The sequence below is a fragment of the Megalops cyprinoides genome, chromosome 1, assembly GCF_013368585.1.
Source record: "Megalops cyprinoides isolate fMegCyp1 chromosome 1, fMegCyp1.pri, whole genome shotgun sequence".
Classification (NCBI taxonomy): Eukaryota; Metazoa; Chordata; class Actinopteri; order Elopiformes; family Megalopidae; genus Megalops; species Megalops cyprinoides.
Window position 1 is genome coordinate 42179299 of NC_050583.1, and position 22771 is coordinate 42202069.

General features: G+C 42.2%; 1 protein-coding gene across 6 annotated transcripts in view; it reads left to right on the forward strand.

Moving 5' to 3' along the window:
* The first annotated feature begins 310 nt into the window (after positions 1-310).
* The window catches only part of mapta (microtubule-associated protein tau a), a 41123-nt gene continuing 18662 nt past the window's right edge, over positions 311-22771 (forward strand). For 4 of the 6 annotated variants that reach the window (XM_036523643.1, XM_036523661.1, XM_036523688.1 and 1 more), the window contains exons 1-6: positions 311-389; positions 12801-13004; positions 16159-16257; positions 17200-17265; positions 18034-18081; positions 22685-22731. In XM_036523643.1, coding sequence (XP_036379536.1) covers positions 12818-13004; positions 16159-16257; positions 17200-17265; positions 18034-18081; positions 22685-22731 — 447 coding nt within the window. In that variant the 5' untranslated portion in view covers positions 311-389; positions 12801-12817. The remainder of the gene's footprint in view (positions 390-12800; positions 13005-16158; positions 16258-17199; positions 17266-18033; positions 18082-22684; positions 22732-22771) is intronic. The other 2 variants (XM_036523653.1, XM_036523670.1) reach the window with 2 other exon arrangements.

The window sequence follows — 22771 nt, forward strand, 5'->3', positions numbered from 1 at the left end:
CACACACACATATGCATATTAGCATGGAGAAGACCAAAACCAGGACAAAACCATATTGTGTGAAGCTGCAAACAGTTTATTAGTTTAAAGAATCGCTACATTTCCCCCTTTCTTTCATCATTATTGTTTTTAACACAGTTAAGGATATTTACGTCAACTTTAAGTCATTTTTAAGTCATGTTTGATCACCGACATATCGTGAAATTGATAATTAATTAAATGATAATATCCACGTAATTTAAATACTGTATATTCAGGTGTAACCCCGTTCGCAGTTCTCTCTTCGTTTTCTAGCGCCCTCATTCCGCCTCCAAACGTACTGCACTCTTCGGCCGGGCGTTCAGTGAGCGACTGCAGCTGGAGAGACAATAACACTGTCTGCCACACAGGTAAATAATACCAATTTCTTTCTCATTAGCACTATCTAAATCCCGATTTACGTCATTTCACCTTTACCTAACATTCACAGCGCCCTATTGAGGTAGGTGTCACATTTTTAGCTTCAGTTATATTGCCGGAATTTAAAATCGGCTTTCGTGCTTGTAATGTCAGTATAATATTTCCCCATTTAGTGGGAGAGGTTGGGCCTGGCTGTGTGCATGACAGATAAACTAGCTGTAGCAAGAGCATGAAACGTCATCTCTTAAACGGTCAAAAATAAATGGCGATTTACCTTATCGGCGTATATATTTAATACAGCAGTACTACGTACTGCACGTTGGCAAATGCTAAGGCTAAGGTTAAAATAAAATATAGTATTTTGATTAATATTTCATGGCTAGTCTACCTTGAAAGATAGATAGCTAGCTTTCAGAGGTAATTTCAATCTTCTTTTCAACGTTTTTTGGTCGCACGGACCCTGTCCCCGTGGTTTGAGGCGTTTTTAAAGCATGCTTTTCCTGATTTACCACCTATGGATTAATTATGCAGATTTCGAAAAATCGCTATGCTGTGAATTTCAAAATTCATTGTAATGGCATGTTCAGTGTGATTTGAGGGAGCGAGCACATAGGCTTTGTTAAGGAACAGGATAGCAGTAACGGTAACGCATTTTCCAACATTCTGGACCATTCTCTGTTTTCGCTATAGGCTAATGAAACGCAGCTTTTGCGTCGGTTCAGTCGCCCGATATGTTTTATTGAGACATTTGAAAATCTCAGACGTTGTGCACAGCTATAAGACTGCTTTCTTCGATGTGTTGTAAAAACGTCAATTTCTTCAGTTTTGCTTTCCGCAAAGAATGGTGCTGATGTGGACTACAGCTCCTGCAGTTGTTGGCTACACCCAGGCGTGTTACTGTAGTGGTTCGATATGCTCAGTTTTTATCTTAAATGATTTCCTCATGTTTCTATACGCATGATATGTTTTGGTTAAACCGGATTAAGCGATATGGTTAATGCATCTGTGTTAGATAGGAATGTATTTTTTTTTCAATAGAATCAGGGTAACTCCTGTACATGTAATGTATGCCATAAATGTCACGGACCCCATTTCTTTTTGTGTACAATGTCGGAGACGGGGAGTCACTGCAGTGTTGTTGCTATGATACACTAATCATCCAATTCAGTATTGGCGACATTGTTAAAGCATTTTAACGATCTACTGCTGTGTGCAGCGAAACAAAATTAAGGCAGCAGATTTTCATTTTTAACATAACAAATGAAATGCATAACCTCATTAGTTAAAACGTAAAATGTCTTTTTCTGCATTGCCAAGATGCATGAATGTAAACGAAATTAAGTTTGCCATAGAATCGCATTGCTGTTAATTGCTGTTAACCCACTACGAACACAAAACTAAAATGCAATTTATTGATTTTGACTCCAGTTTATTGTAATTGATACTGTGCAGACCAACATGGATTGCTGTCTCGTCTATTTAGGATTACGGACACACCTCTTTTCCCTATCTGTGGCTTAGAGGGAGCAAGGATGTAGGAGAGACACGCCATAGGAAACACGGTCAATACTCGGCTTACTGCATGTTCGTAAATGCACGAGCGTTATTCGGGTTAGACGAGGTCGTCTGGGAAGTCTTCCTAAATACAATATTGTTGAGTGATCGAAATCATTTGTAAAATTAGCAGCTGTAGAGACAGAAACTAGCTATTGCTGGTTACCATATACTGGTAAAAATTTAGCAGCTGCCCCTCCCATCTCATCTGCACACTTTTTTTTGTAATGAATTTATCAGCACTAGTGTCTCTTCTTGCAGAGGAAGACTAGCCTTACTTGATTTATACAGTAGTTTTGTCATTTGGAGTCTATGAATATTTTGCTGCCAGCATCTGTGCAGGTGGCAAGACAAAGAACCATACCATTCAGTGCTCACCTGTTGTAAGGTAGGGACTGGTAGTGTTTTGGTGTTCTTTACTGAGTGTTTTGTTCACTTTCAATATTTAATTCTTAAAAACACATCTTTGGGAATTCAGGGATTAAAAATGAGTCATGCAGCCTAATATTTTCTGTAAATTCATGAAAGAATTGTTGCAATTTAAAATCTGAATAATTAAAAATATCCAAACACTGCCAATGCTGTAGAGGTAAATCATTTCAAAATTGATGTAATGTAGATGTAATGTTTTTTTAATTCAACACAATAAAGCAAACAAATAACAAATTTTAATAGTCTTTCCATTAGATTAATGAGCACATTTAAGAGGTCACACATTAAACATTCAGGTTATACATCAAGCATTTTAAAATATGTGGCAGAGAGAGAGAACGAAACAGTCAACTGAAGTTGAACCTACACTAGTGGAATATATAACTACATGAAAAAGAAGAGGAAGGAAAAAAAAAAACATTTTTGAAAATCATTTCTCTAAATCTGTGACCAAGAACATGTTGGATTCAGGTCATCCACATAACACATTCTTTTGTCTTAAATCGTGACACAAATGTTCTGCAGTGGCCTTGAAAAAGCTGCAACAAATTTGCAAAAACAAGCTGCTACACAGCCAAAGATCTCTGCCCTAATGTCCAATGAAGCTGGCAGCCTCAGCCCATGTAATGTAATCAGACATAATTTGATGTACACTAAGTTAATTAAACTGACCATTTAGGGGGCTTCCCAACACTGTTTCAAAATCTAATTGGATAAGCAAGCCTAACCCTTTACTGTACTCATGATAGCTGTGTATTAAAAACTATTAAAAACAACCTCTTTCTGGTTTGAATGAAACCAGTGGAAACAAGGTAACATTTCTAGAGTACATTATTGCTTTGCTATAAGGTAATTATGTATTCAGTCTGATTATGTAGCTGCATAACTGATGTGGGTTGTGGATGTGCAACAGATGTGCATTTTTTTGAACTGCAAGAGGATGTAGTGCTTTAATCATATTAGAGGCCTCATGTTCTATAATGGAGTGAAGCAAATTGCTTACTTTGTGAAGTGCTATCCACATGCAGTGAGCAGATCACCTTTTAAGACTGGTGCATGTCCTCAGCACATTGTATTCTACCACACAGCGAAAAAGGATGACATGGAAGCCATCTTTCTTTTTTATTGAGGCGTTTACCACTGTGATCAGCAGCTCCCTTGAAAAAAGGGCAATACAGATTTCATTCTTTTGTGTTTGTGTGGCTAATTATGTCCGGTATATGGCTAATTATGAGCGCTGATGGAGGCCTTCTGCTTATTACAATGGCAGTCATATATGGAGCTCATATTTTGTAGCTTGTAGTGGTGCAAACTAGATCACAGCTACATATGATGTCATTGAGGCATCCAGCTCCACCATTTCAGACCAATTCTGCTTCCATTCCAATGACAGAATTTCACATTTTGCACAAGGACACTGCAGACAGTTCACCACAAATATGATTATGCCTTTGAAAACCCTACACCGGGCTTGTGCTACTACCAAAAAAAAAAAAAAAAAACATGATAAAGATATATAATTTATAATATATAAATCTGATAATTGGGACTAATGACTTTAATCTCTGGAACCTTATTGTCATACAGTATGTGTTCAAAATTGAAGAATGCCACCCCTAGCCTGAACAAAGCTCACATCAAATTTCCATTGGTGTATGCTTGTCTTAAAAATGCACTCCTCCTGTACCAAGGTCAAATGTATGCTTGTACATCATGCAGTATCTCAAGTCTACTTTGACTCCTGTATGTCCTAATACTGTACTGCTGCCTCAGTGATGTCACTGTGTGCAACCAGGCAACTGTCACACTTTCTTCTGCAAATGTGAGGAGCTCTTAGGTTTCAGGCATAGATCAGATGGTGCCGCAGAGGTGATCTGAGGTGCAGTAAGGTCACACTATAGAAACACCTTTTAGTTCACTTCTTTGTTCCTTGACCTCCATTCAGACCCCAGGCTTTAACTGTTAATGCAAGAAATGCAGACCTTTTTTTGTTCTGTGCATTTGCCCATTGTTCCTTTCACAGATGAGCGGTCTTACGAGGGCATCATTTCGGACTGGTTCTCAGTTAGCTGATAAACACAGTTTATTGCCCAGTGGATGACATGTGAAGTGCAGTTGTCGGACACTGCTGCCAGATACTGTCATACGCTTGGCAGGATTGCTGAAGCTTAAGGCAGGTCTTACTGCAAAACACAACAGAAGAAAAAGAATGCATTTTCAAACCAGGGGTCAACTTTAGGCCTACGTTATATGAGGTTGCATGAAATGGGTTTCTTAGCTTTTTCTGTGGAAAAAACCTGGGAGATTAGCAAAAGCACATGCAAAATTTGTTCCTGACCATATATCCTAAGAGAGGCCTCAGCTGGCCAAAACAACCTCACAGTACATATCCGTTAATCCAGATGTTTTGCCTGCTTACTCAATTTTGTGCACATCCCAGAAGAAATCCCAGAAGAAATTGCACTTAGTGGCTGCACACTGTCTCATTCTCTGTCTGTAATAATACAACACTCGCCATCCATGTCCAGAGACTGAGGTAGAGAGTGCGCTGATGAAGTCATGTTGCATCACAGGATGGAGAAAACTAGGTCAGCCACAGTGGCAGTCGACCATGAAGAGAGCATCCAGGACTCTCAGCGCCATGCACGTGTAGCCCAGAGTCCTATCAGAGTGCCGCTTCCACCACAGGCCATAGTGCACCATGGACCTCTCTCACCTGCCTTCATTTCTCTGTTGTTACTGCAGGAATCATTATTCCTAACCCCCACACTTTGTTGTTCTTAGCCACAACATAGCATGTTTCAGCTGAGCCTCATTGTATTAACCTAACCTAAGGGGTGTGCGCATATTTATATATTTTTTTTGATGAAGCAGGCTTTGGCACTGTTTGAGACATGCTGCAGCTTGACATGTGCCCTTTAACACAAAGCGACAGCATTTTCTCTCCCTTACCTTTCACTGGCTTGGGTCACTGAGTGTCACCGGTTCCAGCCTGTCTAAAAGGTTTTGTTATTTTTGTGAGGGGCTGATGACCGCCTGGAAATAGCCAGCTGGGCTGGATACTATGAATGGGTGTTGCATAACCGGAGCCCTGGGTGAAATTATTTTTAAGATGGATGTTGGGTTTGTTCCGGGCCTATTCCAAGTGACAGGCTGCTTTTAAAGGGTGGAACTGAATGCTCCAAGGCCACGATTCACAGCAGTCCTCCTAAACAGAGGGTCACAATGAGTATGGCTGACCTCACACGGGAAAAAGCCACTGGTTAAGCTAATGCAATGATGAGTCATTCTAGTTCATGCTCAGATCATTTGAAGTCAGATGTGAAGCTGGAAATGCAGGGTACTGTTGATGTTTTAATTGAATTCGTTCTTGTCATATGGCAAGCTGTCAAGATGAGGTAATTGCAAGAAGTAATATCTGAGGCAATATTTCTGTGTATATGCTCATCATTTAGCAGAGCGACTTAAGAAGTAGGAATATAAGATGCATGTAGTGCATCTGCGCAAACGATAATACATATGATACATAACGGAACAAAACTAACCACGTACCATATAGTGCTGTGATAACCAACTCTAAATTGTAACTACACAGTTGCACTTCCATTCATAAAAATCACACATATACACATACTGAGGTCCACTACCTATATATATATATACGCACATACACATACTGTATATAGCCTATATGGCACATGTGAACCCTGATCAGAAAGTTATAGCCAGTAGCTCCTTTTTTACAAAGCAGTCAAGAGACAAGAATAAGGTGTCTAAACATGCTTTAGAATTTTTGCTTAATCAGTAGCAGCTTGTAACATACACTGCTTAATGTGGTATTACTAATTAGAAATGCCTTGGCTACTCCCTACTGAGATAAAATGGACTGAAATTATGCATTTGGGTGAGTCATTTTCAAGCCTAGAACTGTGGGGCTTTATTTATTCATGTGATGGCCAACAACAATGTCTGATCCCTAGTCCCAGGCTAGTTGATATTACAGCACATTTCCCATGAGGTGTTTTAGCAGTCGACAGACAAATGTGACCATCCTGCTGGCCTGTGATGAAAACACACTGCACCTCACAATCCATTCTTAATCCCTTGAGTACAATTTGATTGTGATTGCTAAGAGTTGATTTCAACAACAGAAACAGAAATGGGTCCAATATACAGTGGTGACCCACGGCACTGTGGAAATGGATTTGCATACATTTGGGGTAATGTCATCCCTATCGGTTTGGATGACTCAGTGTTCATGTTGCATTGTAATCACTGCTGTGAACAACAAGCGTTGGTGGTCAAAATAAAGACTGGTTTATGCTAGCTGTGTTGACTGCAGATGAAATACAGAGTTCAGTACTCTGTAAAAAAAATAAAGGCCCACCTAATTCATGAATTCTACTGATAATATTCAACTTCATTAGGCTGTTTGGTTGGTTTATTGGCAAAAATAGGATTTGCATTGTTAGAATGACTATTGTCAGAGTACAGTAGAGGTGCTAGTGCTAATGATGCATAGATGCATGAGTTTGGGTGTATGTTTGTGTTCTGGTCTTGGCAGAGCACAGGTGCAGGGGTCAGGTCTGCTTACTCTTACTGATTACTCCATGGATGCTCTGTGCTCTGCACCACCCTCTATAGCAGCAGAACAGTCCACATCTTCACCTTCTGGAATGCAGGGCACAGGGCGGATAATAATTATGCGAAACAATGCCTGGCCACATCCTCTAGGATGTCCCTGGTGCCATGTAAATACATTTGTCAGAGTTCCTTCTGAAGTGACCTCCCCACCCATCCCCTCGCCATTGGTGGGTTTTCTCATCAGCTAGCACTTCTTCTGCCAAGTCCGCATTCTCACGGACTACACCCGGGGACTAGAGTTGCTGACGTTTTCTTTGTGCCTTCTCCCCTCTCTGAAATTCCAGCAAAGGCCAAAGAATCACCACTCACAGCACCCTGTCTGCCAATAATCATCCCCAAGGGACACCACACAAAAGGGTACCATTCAGTACCCCTAAAGGAGGACTGGTCTCAGATGCTCAGAAATGAAATGTAACTTACATCAGGAAAAACATCCAAATATCATTTTAATCTTGCCCCTACATTTAATAATCAAAAGGCTGGTGCTGCCTTCCCTGTTAAATGAAGTTGGGCCTCTGTGGCACCATGCATAAATGTATCTTTGTTTGACATTGGAGTCAATGTGTCTGCGAGGACAGGGGATGCTGTGTTGGGGACGGGTGCAGGCTGTAAAAGGCAGCGTGCGTCAGATGAATGAAAACGAACAAACCCTTTACACTGTGAGACACCAGGGCGAGTCTGCTGCCATCAGTGGCAGTTGAATCTGAGAGTCTGAAAGTGACCTGTCTGAGGGGTAAGGTTGTGCTTCAGTTTGGCAGGGTGTTGTGCTGCTAGCTTGGATGTGGAATAGTTTGGGTAGGGCTTCCCGTTGTTCCATTTGGTCCTATGGAGTCTGATGTTCTTTGTTCTTGCTCTCTTCTTTCACTCAATCCCTCCCCAGTGGCTCGATCTGTGCATGCTAGCTGCTTAGTGGCAATAAATTTATAAAGGTGCCCCTGTCCAAGTAATCTGGGCCTTACCTCTTTGCTATTGGAGCAAACCCTTTGAATTCTGTTGATATGTCATTATTTTTCAATTTTATTTAAAATGGCTTATGGTCCTTTGTAACTGGAGGTGCATATTCTGGAGTCCCTTTAGTTTAACCATTAAACAGGTCAAAAAGGAATGTAGCTCAAATCCTGCTTTAGTCTTCATGCATTGGTAGAGGTACTAGCTTGCTGTACAGTGTATGTAAATGTTGAGAGACAAAACTACCACCATCACAAATGTGCTTGCCCAAGGACAGGCTTTATATTCAAACTATAACATCACCATTTTCTCAGAGTGTCCAGCAGCTCTAAATAAACACATTCCCATTGGTGTGAGAAAAAACAAAAAAAAAACAAAATTATGACCACTGGAAAAGAAACAATAGAAGATTGCGGTCTCTCCGGAGGGTCCCCCAGGCAGACAGCAGTGTCCCTCGGGCACAGTGGCAGACAGACACTGGTAGTCACTGGCATTTTCATGGAGGTAGGGGGCAGGCAGGGAGCCATTTTACCAGGGGTATCGGAGACCCTGATTTTACAGCAGGACAAATGAGATCAGGAGCAAAGACACAGGGGTCCAGATGGCTCTTTATCCAAATGGACAGAATCTGGAGGCTTGCCGGTTCACCTGGCGTAGGTCAAACACGGCCAGGCTAGACAGCTCCTCCCATTTCACTTCAGTGCCTTTGCTGCTGTCAAGCAGGAGAGCTCCACACAACCCCCACATTAAAATGCAGCCCCTTAATTCTGAATGCATTTGTGGCATACTGTCTACTCAGAGCCCTTGACATTTTTATATAGGCCTTGTCATGTCTGTTTAGCCTCTTATATATGTTTGTCTTGAGGATATTGTGTCTCTCCACTGAGAGGAAGGGAGTGCAAGCAGAATTAATTTGCAGTTGCAAACCAATGAGCTGATGGCGAAAAGCTGTCTGCTTCATTCCTCAGCCTTCAGATCTAGGCAGGGGGGCGGGAGTCAGGCTGAATCTGACACAGCTAAATAGGAAGACAGAAGATGGGTTCCTCTCTCTCGTTCCCTCTCCAATCTGCTGCATCATGCCACTCCTACAGCCATGGCTGCCTGTCTGAGTCTGCGCATGCACATGTTGCCCTCCAGAGATAGCTCTTTCTCTCTCTCTCTCTCTCTCTCTCTCTCTCTCTCTCTCTCTCTCTCTCTCTCTCTCTCTCTCTCACTCTCTCTCTCTCTCTCTCTCTGGGTCTTGTGCTCAGGAGGAGAGAGAGTGCCAGGCTCTCATTGATTTCTCAGAGTGGAGGCAGGCCCTGCCCAGCTCTCCAGGCTCCATATACTGCAAAAATTGCTAATGAATGTTAATGGAACAATGTGTGGTCTCAGGGGGCCCCAGCCAGTCAAAGTGGCATGGGCCAGGCGCTTTTCCATCCCCACTTCAGTCCACACTGTAGCTACAGCCACATTCATCAGGCCTCGAATCTGCCCTTGCCCTTAGTTTTAATCTCTGCTATACTAGTCCTCAAAAGGGGACGGAAGGACACAAGTCAGTGCTTTGTTTGTTTCTTCTGATTTTGGCAAAGTCCATACAGACAGCTGCAGTTGTGCTGATGTCTCCTCTTGTTTGGGTAAAAATAACGGGATGAATAGATCTGCCAGGAAAGAACACAGTGACTCCAAAGGGATCCAGTAGAAGCAGTAGTATGGGATGCTGCAGAGAAGAGGCCCATATTGTCCCTGAAGAAATGTACCGTGGTGTTTTAAAAAAAAAATCAGGAATAATTATCAAGAGACAGAAATGTCCAAAAAAAGAAAAAAAAAAGAAAAGAAAAGAAAAAATTTGAAGTATTGAATCTTTTGCTGTTGAGGAATAGTCCTGGTCCTGAAACCTCGATTCAATAGTGGCCTCAAAATATGATCCATATGATTTGTCCAAAGCCAACAGATTGGTAACCTCAAACTGCATTCATATTGAATTCTCCGTCGCTTGCCTCAACAGAGGTTAGACTCAGAATTCCTCAAACTTGCCGAGCCCACTCTGTAATTTGTGTGATTATGTGATGGCTGTCACCCAGGCTGGCAGAGGAAATGCATTCTCTTTGTGGGCGGATTGAATACAAGAAGGCCTGGCAGCCTTCATTGTGAAGCAGACACTGCGTCAGAATGAACAGCCCTGGCCACATGCTCAGAGGAGATTTCCTTCAGGCTTTACCTCGGGCCTCCACGTGCATTACCTGAGACAAAAGGGAGAGAGAGTGAGAGAGGCAGGGTGAAGGAGTAGGAAATAGAGAGGGGGAGAGAGGAAGGGAGCAGGGAAGGGGAATAGACAGAGACATAGGGAGAGAGCAATTTTGGGGCTGTTGTTGGTGGAACTGCAGACAGATGGCTGGGGTTAAATAAAGTATAAAATCAAGTTTATAATCCTCTTTGTATGAAGTTCACATGCATTCACCAGTGTTGCCCTCTGAGCTTATTCCAATGACACAGCATAACTCCTCACTCTTTACAAGTAAATCAAGGTCTTACATGACCACGTTACCAAACCTGGCAAATGATTCAATAATTACTGCGATCAGGAGCTCAAAATGAGCTCCTTACAGAATTAATGTCAGAGGTTTCCCTGCTCATTTAAAGAATAAACAAGCTGGCAGCCGCTAACCTGTGTAGGAATGAACTGAGCTGGCAAAACTTTTCAGCTGCACCGACGAGGTGAACTCTAGGTCCAAATCATGCATATTAAGTGTCCAAATCGTTGACTCGTCAAACCACCCTGGAGTTTCCATCTCATCTCGACATGCCATCCCTTCTTGTAATTCTAATCTGCTCAGATGAGCTGTTACAGCTGGCAGGTGATTTACACAGTATGGCTCTCTCTCTTCCCTCCTCCAATGACAGTGAGGACCAGGGTTCAGTCTAATCACGGTTCACTCTGTCTTTAACTGTAAGTAGCAAACTTGAGCAAGTGTTGTCATAGGTTCTTACATGGTCTCATGAACCTAAATGAAAACTCCAGAAACAAAAAAAAAAAACAACAAAAAAGTGCATTGCTTGATGTTATGGACAAAGCATGCAGTTTTTAAATTGAACCTGGGCTTGAGTGTAATCTGTCCATTGGTGTGCTTCTTCAGACAGTTGTGCTTTGGGAGGTGCTGCTTCTCTCCCCTAATTTGCTCCTGTAGTGACGTGTGTGAGGTTTGACAGGCATGGGTTTGGAAATACACATTATGCTTCACCTGCAGCTGGGAACTATGCAGCTTGATTCTGTCAGGCTCTGCTGTTTGAATGAGCATGTTTGGGTCACCAAGAGGGACCTTTGATTTTAAACATAGAAGACAAGATTGTTTTTAAAAAAGTTGAAAACCTACATTATCTTTCAGAAATGAAATTTCTTGCTCTGATATGGTCTTTCCATGACACACCCCTTGCATAAACAGTAAGTGCTGTGCTGGCATTACAGTAGATTCATGCTTTGCTTTGACAGGTCATATTTTGCCTTTTTCTCAGCCAGTTGCATTAGTTAGTCAGCTGTATTTGGCTAAATAGGAGCTTTATTCCTTTGTTGAGCTTGTAAAGGGTCTGAGTGTAGCCTATATGGTGTGTACTCACAAGAGCCAGACACCTGTGTCCATTAATGGATGTCTGTGTTTCAGTGGGACTCATTATCTTCAATAGTCCCCCTGGACTGTATGCTGTTTAACTGCTTTTGTGACTGTGTGCTATTGAATGCGGAAGTACACACAAACCACAAAATTATGCCACCCTGCTAGCTGATGCAGTAGCTTGAGGAACGAACTGTTACCACACACGCTGTCAGCAACTTGAAACTCAATCCTGTGAGTAGTTTTTTGAATCGATACGGCCGGATGAATCACTCTTCCGTAACAACAGGATGTGCACTAGAGAAGAAGCCCAATGCGGCATCTGCACAAGCTTAGAAATGCAAGCCAGATAGGGAAAGGGACACGTGCTCCTGCACCGACATGCAGACCCACAAATAAGCACTGACACAGTTGAGGCTCCACTTAGAATGGTTGTGTATAGGGCATTTGCAGTTAAAGAAGAAACACAGTATATGCCAGTCATGACAAACATCCGCATAGTGCATATATCTTCAGAGGAACCATTTCCAGAGAACAAAGGCATAGGAAGTCTCCTGTTGTTAATATGCTGCAACGTCACACAGTGCGTGCATGTGACCCCAGCCCCCATTAATGAAACAACCAGTTACAAAGGAGGCAAGATCCAATGAGCATGTTTAGCATGAAAACAACTCTTGGAGGTGCAGCATGCATGCTGGAACATTCTTTGCACACTTGACAATAAAAATAGCTTAAATGTACTTCAAAGTTATGGTTTAAATGAGAACACATGAGTAGACCTCTTGCTCTATGTGAAGTAGTACACACTGAGTGAGGATGGGAAACACATTTGCCTACTGTACTATTTTTGTCTGTAGGCCTGTAACCGTAACCTGGGCCTATATGTTTTAGTGTATAAATAACCAGGTTTTCACTAGGGCAGTATCTGTTACCTTCAGCTGGTGACTGCTTGGCTTGTGGAAGGAAGTAGAGTCACTGAAAACCCCTACACTAACCAACTGTTGCCACGATACTGACCCCTGACCAGGCATTGTGGCCTGGACAGTGAAAGGCAGACTACTTAAGAACAAAGAATGTAGATATTGATTACTCTCACTTTGCCTGGATAATTGAGATTCTTTAGCTGTGTGAGCTTTTGACCTACTACTGCGGTTTCCACTCTGGACTGCCAGTGTGTGTTTAAAACAAGTTGTGTGCCTTGTAGATTCACTAACATGGAGTACTTATCTTTTACAGCCTGAAATTGTCTCACGATGGATCAACACCAGGACCTCATGAACTCAACCCCCAACAGCTATTCTGGGGACACCATGGCTGCTGCTATGGCTGAAGTGAACATCAAGGACCTGCAACAGGGGGACCAGGTGCCCTTCCGACAGGAGGTCAGGCAGAATGGGGTGCCGTCTGCACATATAGTACCTGGAGACAGCTCTATGAAAGGTCAGTGATCACCCTGAAAAGTGACTCAGCCATTGGATTGCTGTAAAAACTGGCTGAATGATGGAACTTAAATGAGCTCTCAGGTTTTTCACAGAAGTCATGGATCCATGACATTAACAGATGGAATCTTTAAAACATGAGAATAAAATGCTTGTTTCATTTCAAATGAGCAACTGAAAAAACAGATTGGATAGGATATCAAGCTGAGACATATTTATGTTGATACAAAGCATTTTCCAAACAAAACATAGCTTGACTGTCAAAGGGACTGAGACAAATTCCAACTGATTTCATCAGTTTGATGACGGAAGTAATGATGATTTTTGGGTAACATTCAGTTGTTGTTTTTTGGAATATTCAGTTGGCCATAATTGTGTGTAACTAGCCTTGGTACAAATAACAGAGGAACTCCTTAAACTTTCAACCATCACTCCTGTGGTCTCCTTAGTGATGACCAGTCTCTGGCAGTCAACTCACAGTGCCCCAGTATTCATCCACATCAGTGTATTATGTTCAAGGCCAGCATTCATCTGTAGCCTTGTTGTGTTCTTAGTCACACATAATATTAGGTCTTTGGATGTCTTAAAAATAGGGTTACTAACAGCGTGGAAAGATGAATTGTAAAAGGCTTTTTATATTAGAAGCTTCAGGAGTTCTTGTTAATACAGGATCTGATTTTGTTAAGATCTTAGAAATCAGGAACAAGTGTTTTTAATGAATAAAACACTAATGAACAATTAACAAAAACGCTTGTACTACAAAAAGTACTTGACAACACTCAGATGAACTCAAAACATTGTGTTTATGGCCAGAGATATTCACAGTGGCCTCTCCTGGTATGAGAGAAATATAGAAACCTCACAGTTGTCATTTGACAGCACAGAATACTGTGTTCCAGCAACATGGCTCTCTGGGATGCTGACAGGGGCATATGCTGGATGACTGCTTGTGTCTTTTTGAGGTCAATGGACATGCAGAAGTCTTTTTCACAGAGCAAAAGGTTATAGATTACGTGAAATGCAGAGCTTTGTGAAATACTCCCAGGCTATTTGTGAATCATCTGTTGTAAAAGCTGCAATGAACAGTGGCAATGGCAGCAGCAATAGCATTTTATTGTTCTTTGTTTTAATCATTCTGTATGAAAAACAAGTCTTGTTTGAATGGCCATCAGTTCCTGACTGGAGCTGCACTCTCTGTAATCCAGGCATCTGGGTCACCCCCTCTGTCTGTAGATGACCACTCAGGCTTTCAACCTCCTTACATAATACCTATATCTGTAGCTCCCTCTCTCTCTCTCTCTCTCTTTGTCTGTCTCTCTGATTTTCAGTACCACACAGACAGAAGAGACTAAACCGCCAAGAACATGACATTTGTGTGCGAACCGAGAATGAACTGTCAACATTGTAACTAAGTGGTATAATAATAGTGAATGCTGTTCAGCAACTGATTCCATCGGGAGAAGGTTTGACTGGAATGATTCTTAAACAGATATATTAATAAACAAAGGTGTCACTTGCAGATGTCACATAAAGGGACAACACAGAAGCTTTCACCAAATATTTTGTGCTTAAAGTTCTGTGAAATGTTTGACATTTTTGCCCCCCCCCCCCAAGGTACAGGAATTAACTTTATTTTCTTCATGTTAACATGAGTAAATACACCATGAAATATAGCACTGAACAGAGGGATTAAAAATCAATTACATTTCAAAAAATGTTGAGTTGCCAGACTGACAGCAGTGTTATTCTCAAATCGGTTGCTCTAGATTGAAACAGTGATAATCCAGAAACTGAGGTGGCACAAACGTTCTCTTGTGTTCTGCAACTCTGGGATTTCGCCAAGCTGTAATAAAGGACATTAAACAGCATTGAAATCAAGCTAAATCCATTTATGCATGACTGGCAGCTTCTGTAAGGTTTTCACAACAGTTGTAATGTCACGAGAGAGCAAAAGGGTGCAGTGTGCAGCAGCCATGTATAGTGCCTGTTGGGATCGTGTTTGTCTGTAAAAGGGGACAGCGTTCATTGTATGCACTCATGTGCCTCTGTGAGCCTCCACTCAATGAGTACTGTTTAAGTTATATGTATGCCACAATAGTAACATTCTTTTCTCACCCCTGCCTCTTGTGATGATGCTGCCCTGAGCGTAGTGCGTAGCCTAGCGTTTCCCAGTTTACAGCCCTCTCTAGTGCGCTCCTTTTCCCCCTTCGCTCTCCCCATGATCCCCCACACAGGCACGAAGCACAAATCACTCCCCTCCACAGAATTCAACGGCAGGTGTATCGACTGGGCCACAGATAGTGAGTATATCCCACTCTTGGTTAGGCAGACACGTAGCCATCTTCAGTAGCTGCCCCCTAGTATAGAAAAGCTTCACTGTTTTGCCATTTTGTGTGAAAACTTGGAAAAACCACAGAAATGTGTCATGGACCCAACCATTCAAATTATTGGAAGGAATAATGTTTTGAAAATCAGTATATATTAATCGTCATTATGGGTCTACACCTTGATAAAGAGGTGATGGGGAAATGAGCAGGTATTTTTAATCGCGTGCTTGAGGCGGACGAGGTAGGCGTGTGAGTGAAGTGAGGTCAGGGGGAGGGCAGAGGGATGTTGTGCGGCAGCGTGTGCCGTGCGCATGAGCTTCAGGCTCTGCTCCAGCATCACTGGCGACAGCAGGAACTGCGCTGGTCAGCAGGTTCACGTTAAGCCGGGATTTAGAACACCACCACGCAGTTCTTGGCACGACGGTGTTAGCCAAGACAGGAAATAAGCTGCAAGATAATGAAAGACAACTTCGTTTTCCATTTACAATTTGCTCTGGCAGTCACCTTGCTTGTTAGTGCCGTGGAACCAGTGCATGTATTGTCTTGGAACGTCCTGTGAGCATTGTAGTTTTTTTTCTATATCACAGAAAAAGGCTGATGATGCAGTATATGGAAGAGAGCGCTGAGAGAGATGTCTAAAAATAATACCAATGCTGGATGCAAAAGTATGTGGATTTGTGATCTATCACTGTGTGTTTCCTTTCCTAACTTGTACTACAACTGTTGACCTCGGATACCACTAATCTGCGGCCAACACAAGGATTCCAGTGCAAGCTGTTAATCGCATCGCCTTCTACCTGAAAGATTGCTTTATATATTGTTTTATAGTAGACTCACAGGAACCTTCACCAAAGGAGACCACAGAGGAGCCGGTGCCTGAGGTTGCTGAGCTTGAGACTGCCCCCTCTGGTGAGGAGGTGCAAATGGGTACGCCTCCTTTTGACTAACTGGCTTTTGCTTCTCGGTTGAGGTTTTGCTTTGTGTTGATCTTGATACCAAAGAGAATTTAACTATTTTCTATTCTTCTATGTTGTATCTTTTTTTGCTGTTTATGTGAATTCTACCACCATTTGTTTATTTTACATTGACTGGTTTGAGTTTAATATTGCTGTAACTCTTCAAGCTGATCTGCGGCTGCTGCTTAATTGTCCAGATTGTCAAGTGCTTCCCACATCACAGACTAATGATTCTTCTGCCTTTTCAGTTTGCTTAATCATCGGTGCACACAGAGCTCTTTTTTTGCTGCTTGTTTGATTTTGCTTTGATTTATGGATTTCCTGGGGTTCTCCCCTTCACTCTCAGTGTCACTTTCTTGAAATAACAGACCAGGAACACAACATCAGAGCACTTCTGTCTTCGTAATCCTCAATTGCAGAGATGCAAACTTTTCCTGCCTCACAGTAAATTATATATTGAGATTGATCTTCCGACTGTGACAGTAGGAATTTTTAGTGCTATCATTTACTACAAGAAAAAAAAAGAAAAAAAATACAAGAGAAAGAAATCATAAAACCAGCTTTTCCTCAGAGTCAATTTAGCTATTCTAGTCACAACATGAAAAAGTGTTTGTTATATCCCAAAAGGCAGACAGGCATGAAAGGCCTTGATTCATTTGAGGATGAAGTGTTTGACAGCAGTGCTCTGAGCTCTGACTATTGATACTTCAGTAGAAGAGTCGTTGAAAGGTAGAAAAGCATTAACCTTTCTCTGGTCACAAATTGCTTGTTCCATGCAGAGTCCAGTGTGTGGGATATGGGATTTGGTCAATGTTATGTATCTCTCCGCTCCCCCTCTGTCCTTTCAGTGAGGTTTTTGAAATGTGAAAGGGGACAGAGCACAGTTCAAAGGTTCACATTATCCTTTTAACAGATGCCTCGGTCACGGTCGACATCCCTGTAACAGAGAACAGAGTTGAAACTCCTGAAGAAATACCAGGTTAGGAGGAGTGCTGGGCTCAGATGTAAAGTGTAGCGATAGCGCTGGTTGCATTTGACTCTGCTTGCAGTACTTGCATGCAGGGACTTCTGGTCTGATGCAATTATGCACTAACCGCTATTGGCACTGTGGTCATTTCAAACAGCATCATGGTACTCAGAGGGGCTTCAGATGGCTATGCTTAATGGTTGCTCTCACACACAACACTTAGAGGATAGCAGTTCCTGAATTATGAATAAGCTGCCTCACTTAACAATGCAAATTAGACTTTACTGAAAGGACATCTCCTATTCATAAAACCTTTCCTTTTCCAATTCTTCAAGCCTTTCCTTTAAATATGAATCATGCATTTTAAATTGATAAATATACTCTGTCCTTCACATTCCATTGCCTGTCACGTCATACGAATTTCAGAAGGCTTCAAAGATCTGAAGTATCTTCATACAGCAATAAATGAGTGAAGTGATACAAAAAAAAAACTTTTCAAAGCCTTTTGCCTTCAGCATCTGTGTTTTCTTCCTTCAACAGATAGTGATGTCATAAATCCGTTAAACCTCTATGAAGAGCATGCTCATATGTTTTCTCACTTCAGTTGGGTTGCTTGCAAGGAGCTTAAAGCTGCATCAATGGAGATTATTGATGTAAACCCGCTTGGAGAAATGCAGGTTGCCGTGTGTATATTGCTGTGTATCCCTGGCAAATAGCAGGTCTGATACCTTGGTGTTCCCTTTTCTCCCTCTGTGATGTCACCCTGTGGTTCTCGAGTAGTGGCTGGAGGTCCTGGAAGTGCTGCTGCCCCCTCTCCAACAGGAAAAGGTATGGCTGGGAAATTTATTGGGAATCTTAATCAGTCACACACAGATTTATCTGTTAAGCTTTTGGTAAATAAAACACATAGAATGTAAATTGTCATAAATAACCACATTTAACCACATTTTATGTCCCTTGAAATTCATTCTTTCAATCAAACCAGTGGAGCAAATTTGGTTGGATGTAAGATTGTATGAGTTTGATTGTATGAGATTGAAAATGTTATCACATTGTATAAATATATCATACACAAAATGTACACTTTAATCTGGCCATGATCTGTGGCAGAAGAGATTGCCTTACATTCATTGCCTCACATTTTGTTGAAATACTACCCAGTGCACCATGACTATATCATATACTGTGAGATGCAATTGTAGTTTAAAGGATTTAGTTTAGAGGATTTAAAGTGGGGTTTTGATGCACAGATCTGCATGACACAGAGCTGTGCTAAAGTTCTCCATAAAAGGTAATCTTTCTGCAATCAATGTGTCAAAACACACTGACACTGTTTTAAGTGAACAGGAGTGGGCCTTGGAGTAGACATTTTGTAGAATGATCAACGTTGAGCCCACCAAACACCAAAATGTGATCTCTCTGCCCAAAAGCATACTGTAAAACTGGACAATTCAGTTCATATAGCGCTGAGTCATTGCCATTACAATTCATTTTCATATACTTTTGAAGCCTTAATTAAATAAAATAGGACAACCATTTGTGAGTACTGTGTCAAGTAGGAATTGTATAGTTTTGTTCATGCTGTATTTATTTTATGTTTATCAAATTTCATTCTGATATATTTATTAGTTTCTTTATTTTGATGTGTTGTGTTTATGAACCAAATTTAAGATTGGCATACCCCTCTGGCTCATTGTGGAAGCAGTTTACTGATTTTGAGGCTACACAGGGAAGCTAATGACAAAGCTTCACGTGTGATGGAGATGTGAAATCAGTAGACAGTGCTTCCTATGAGCCTGCCCTGCCTGCGTGCACTGTACTGCAAATATACGAAAGACAAATATTGCTTTTTTTGGGTATTCTCAATGGAGGCCAGCAAATCATTTTGTTTTGTTCGTCCTTTGTGTTGTGCTCCGGCCCTGTATATGCCTGTTTTGTGTTCGGTTCCTTTCTTCTCTTCTTTGCTTTTGATGATCTGCGTTCAGTGTGAGAAAAGGGACATGAATGCTAGTAACCCACAGTCACACTGTGGATATCATGATTATTCTGCTTTTCAAAAACCAGAGGAGATTTCTGCGGGCATCTTCATTCCCACGGACACTGGGTCAGTGAGCCCGTGCGGGACGTCCATAAGCCCCAGTGCTCTGGACCTTGCTGGGGAGGATAAGCATGCACTTCTGTGTCCAGAAGCACCCGGGTCTAAGAAGTATGAGCGGGAACTGAGAGACTCTAGCAAGCTCTCTGCTGGTCACATTCTGAGCAGTTCAGAGGAAGAAGAAGAGGAAGAAGTGGAGTGTGCTCTGGGAAACAGGGGGACTCTGCTGTCAGCCCACAAAGAGGGGATGCCTGTTGCGGTAAGCCCCGATGGGGCTGCAAGACCTTACCAGCCGGCATCATCCCTGGTTCGCAGTGCCGTTGTGGAGGACCTGTCATCCGTGGGACAGAGGAGCTTGGAGGGGGAGGACGGAGCCTCCACCCACGATGTTCCTCTCTCTCCAGAGGAAGCCAGAAAGCGTGGACTCTCTTTTGATTACACAGAGCCTCATGCACAAGCTGGACAGGATTTCCTGACTGGGTGGGAAAACGGATCCGACAAGACACCCCCAGGTAGCAAGAGCCCTGATTCTGGCCGTGTTGAGTCGAGGTCTCCCTCAGCCCCTTGCACCCCACCTCATGAGATGCAAGATCTGTCACCGAGCGCTCAACGTCAGCTGGGGGTCCAGATGGAGGAGGAGACTGAGAGAGGACAGCTTTCACGTCAAAGTGAAGAGACCACTCCCACGCTGGACAATGAACCAAGTCAGCTAGAGGAACCCGTAGAGCCTGAGAATGGAGCACAAGGGAGTGTATACAGGTACATGGAGACCACGGATAAGGCAGCCATGAAGGACGCACAAACTGCAGGGGTCATCGGCGAAGCCGATGTTGGCGAGGCCCCTGACGGGACAGCTCCCACCTTGGCAATGGCTGCTTCCACCCCCAAGATGGCTGCTAAATTACAGAAAGCCCCCCAAAAAGACACTCCCCTGGGCAGAAAATCAAATGTTCCAGTCGCTCAGGTCAAAGGTCTGTTTTTGTTTCTGTCCGTCAATCCCCTGTCGACTCCCCCCTCTCTTGTTTCTTTCACAATTTCTTTTTTTCCCCCCAAAGCAACTTAGGTAAGCTGAGCAGCACCCTTTCTGAAAAGCGCGCACTGCAAGTGAACGTGTTCGGCTGAGGAAATGGACTGCTTTTAGCCACAGTTTTTGACTTTACTTTTCAACTTTGTTCCTGTCCCTTCTCTATCTCTTTGTGTCTGTTGTTTGTGTCTCTGCTTTTCTTTGTGTGTGATTTACACATGGCCAAAATGTTATTTTGCTGGCAGCATTTTACAGTCCCTATGTGCATGTCACTGTGCATGTGTGTGTGTGTGTGTTTCACATCACTTCCATTGTGCCAGTGTTGTATTGGGCCACTGACTTTTCTTCACTAACACAAACCCCCCATAGGATCCTCTACTGTACCACACAATCCTGAAAATCTGACTGCAAGCTGTGGCTGCCTGTTCTTAATTGAAGGAATCTATGGATAAATATGTCCACTGTATGTAGACACTACACAGTGCTAACCAAAATGATGCTTATGAAGCCATAGAATTTTACAAATGGTAGCTCTGCTAAATTATCGATTGACATTTTTTGTGAGATGAACAGACTTTTTAGTGTTTTTAAATTACCTGCCTGAATATGATATTCTCCCATATTAAAATGTGCAGAAGATTGTGTGTAAAATGTCCGAAATGTCACAGAAGGAGGAAACAAGTTAACAAGTCTTTGAATTTCAAGCTGTGTCAGAGGATGTCAAAGTCTGCTATATGCAAATAAGATACCCGCATCATAAAATAGCCTGTAATATTCTGTTGCAGTTTTTTCTTATCAGTAGTACACAGACAGTTTGTGGTAAGCACTTCTGCATCAAGCAAAATGTTAGTTCTTTTGAAGAGAAGAGGTATATGCCTGCTTTTGCGTTTTAAAATCAAGAAGGCTTTCAACAATTCCCATGTATATGAATTATTCAGAGTGTAACTGGATTAAAGGAGTAAAGCTAGTCCCAACAATATGGCTGTGTCACTCTGGCCTGCTCAGGCCCAGATGCATTAATAATAGGCGATTCTACAGCACTCTCGATTGACAAAAAAAATCAAGACCTGATCCCCTACTTCCAGAAGTGCTGCATGTTTGCTAGGAGCTTGTGCACCAACATGACTTAAGGGTATCATATAGTAAGAAATGTTGAGTTTTATGGCCTTTGGATTGGTTCAGTCAGCAAGGCAGCAGCCTATGGCCTGGGTGTCTGGAGAACAGTCATCTTCCTCCTGGTAAGGCACCAGTAATTTCAGGCATAATAAAAACATCTGTGTAAGGGCTCCTGAGTGGCTCAGTCAAGGAGCTCATCTGTGTAGGCTGAGTACTGTGAGTGTAGGGTGTGGAACCAGCCGTGTCATCTGCTGACAATGACCTGGAAGCCCACAGCAGCAGAACATTTCACGAGGGATAGGGCTGGGTAGATCGGCTAGGGTCTTCTTGTCTCATCACTCTCAGGCACCCTGCGATTCATCAGGCAGCTATGAGTTGTTCAGATTATGTGAGTGGAATAATACCTATCCTTTAATGAGCACCAACTTCACTCTGCTACACTGTGTGACTAGTCATGTGAAAAAAGCTGTTGGCTGTATGCAAGGGTAGGTTGGAGGATTGCATTCCTCTTGCTTCAGCATGCATCTGGTTGAGCAATTGATGATGGCAAAATAAATGACACTTTGGTTTCTCTCAGAAGTATAGCATTGATGCACTCCAAAGGGCACAGTTTACATAATCAAACCACGTTTGATCAATTCCTCATGCCCCAAGAGAAAAACTAAGGTTAATCACAGCACATGTCTGGAGATTTCTCCCAACAAAGGAAGTCTGATTCTAACAACTAAACAATTTAACGAAAAGTGTTAAATTGTTGTAGCCACAAATAATTTCAAATAAGGTTTTATAATGAAACTATTTTCAAGTTAGTTTTCACTGCAAAATTTCTTTTTGTACCTTTGCAATATGCACCATGTCAGGATAAATGGTTTCATAACTCTTTATACAACACAAATGGGTCATTCTCTGGATCAAAAACCCTCTTTACCCTGGATGCAACAGAACTGGCACCATCGTTAACTTCAAACACAGCTCCAATCAGTCCTCTACAAAAGCAAGAATAATTTGGAACTTGAATTCAGTCCTTTGTTTTTATCTTAAGAAGGATTGTTCTCCATACAGCAGAAAATACCTAAAGTAGGCAATACATGGTCTATGTCCGATAATGGTTTGGTTTGAAACAGGCACTTTTATTTTGAAATAAATATTTGACTTTTGAAAATTGTAACTGTTCTCCCTCTGCTTTTCTCTTGCAGCTAAAACCAAGGCTGGTGGTGAGAAAGAGGCTGATGCTGACAAGAAGGTAGGTGACTCTTCTTGGGACAAACGCTAGTGAAGTCTTT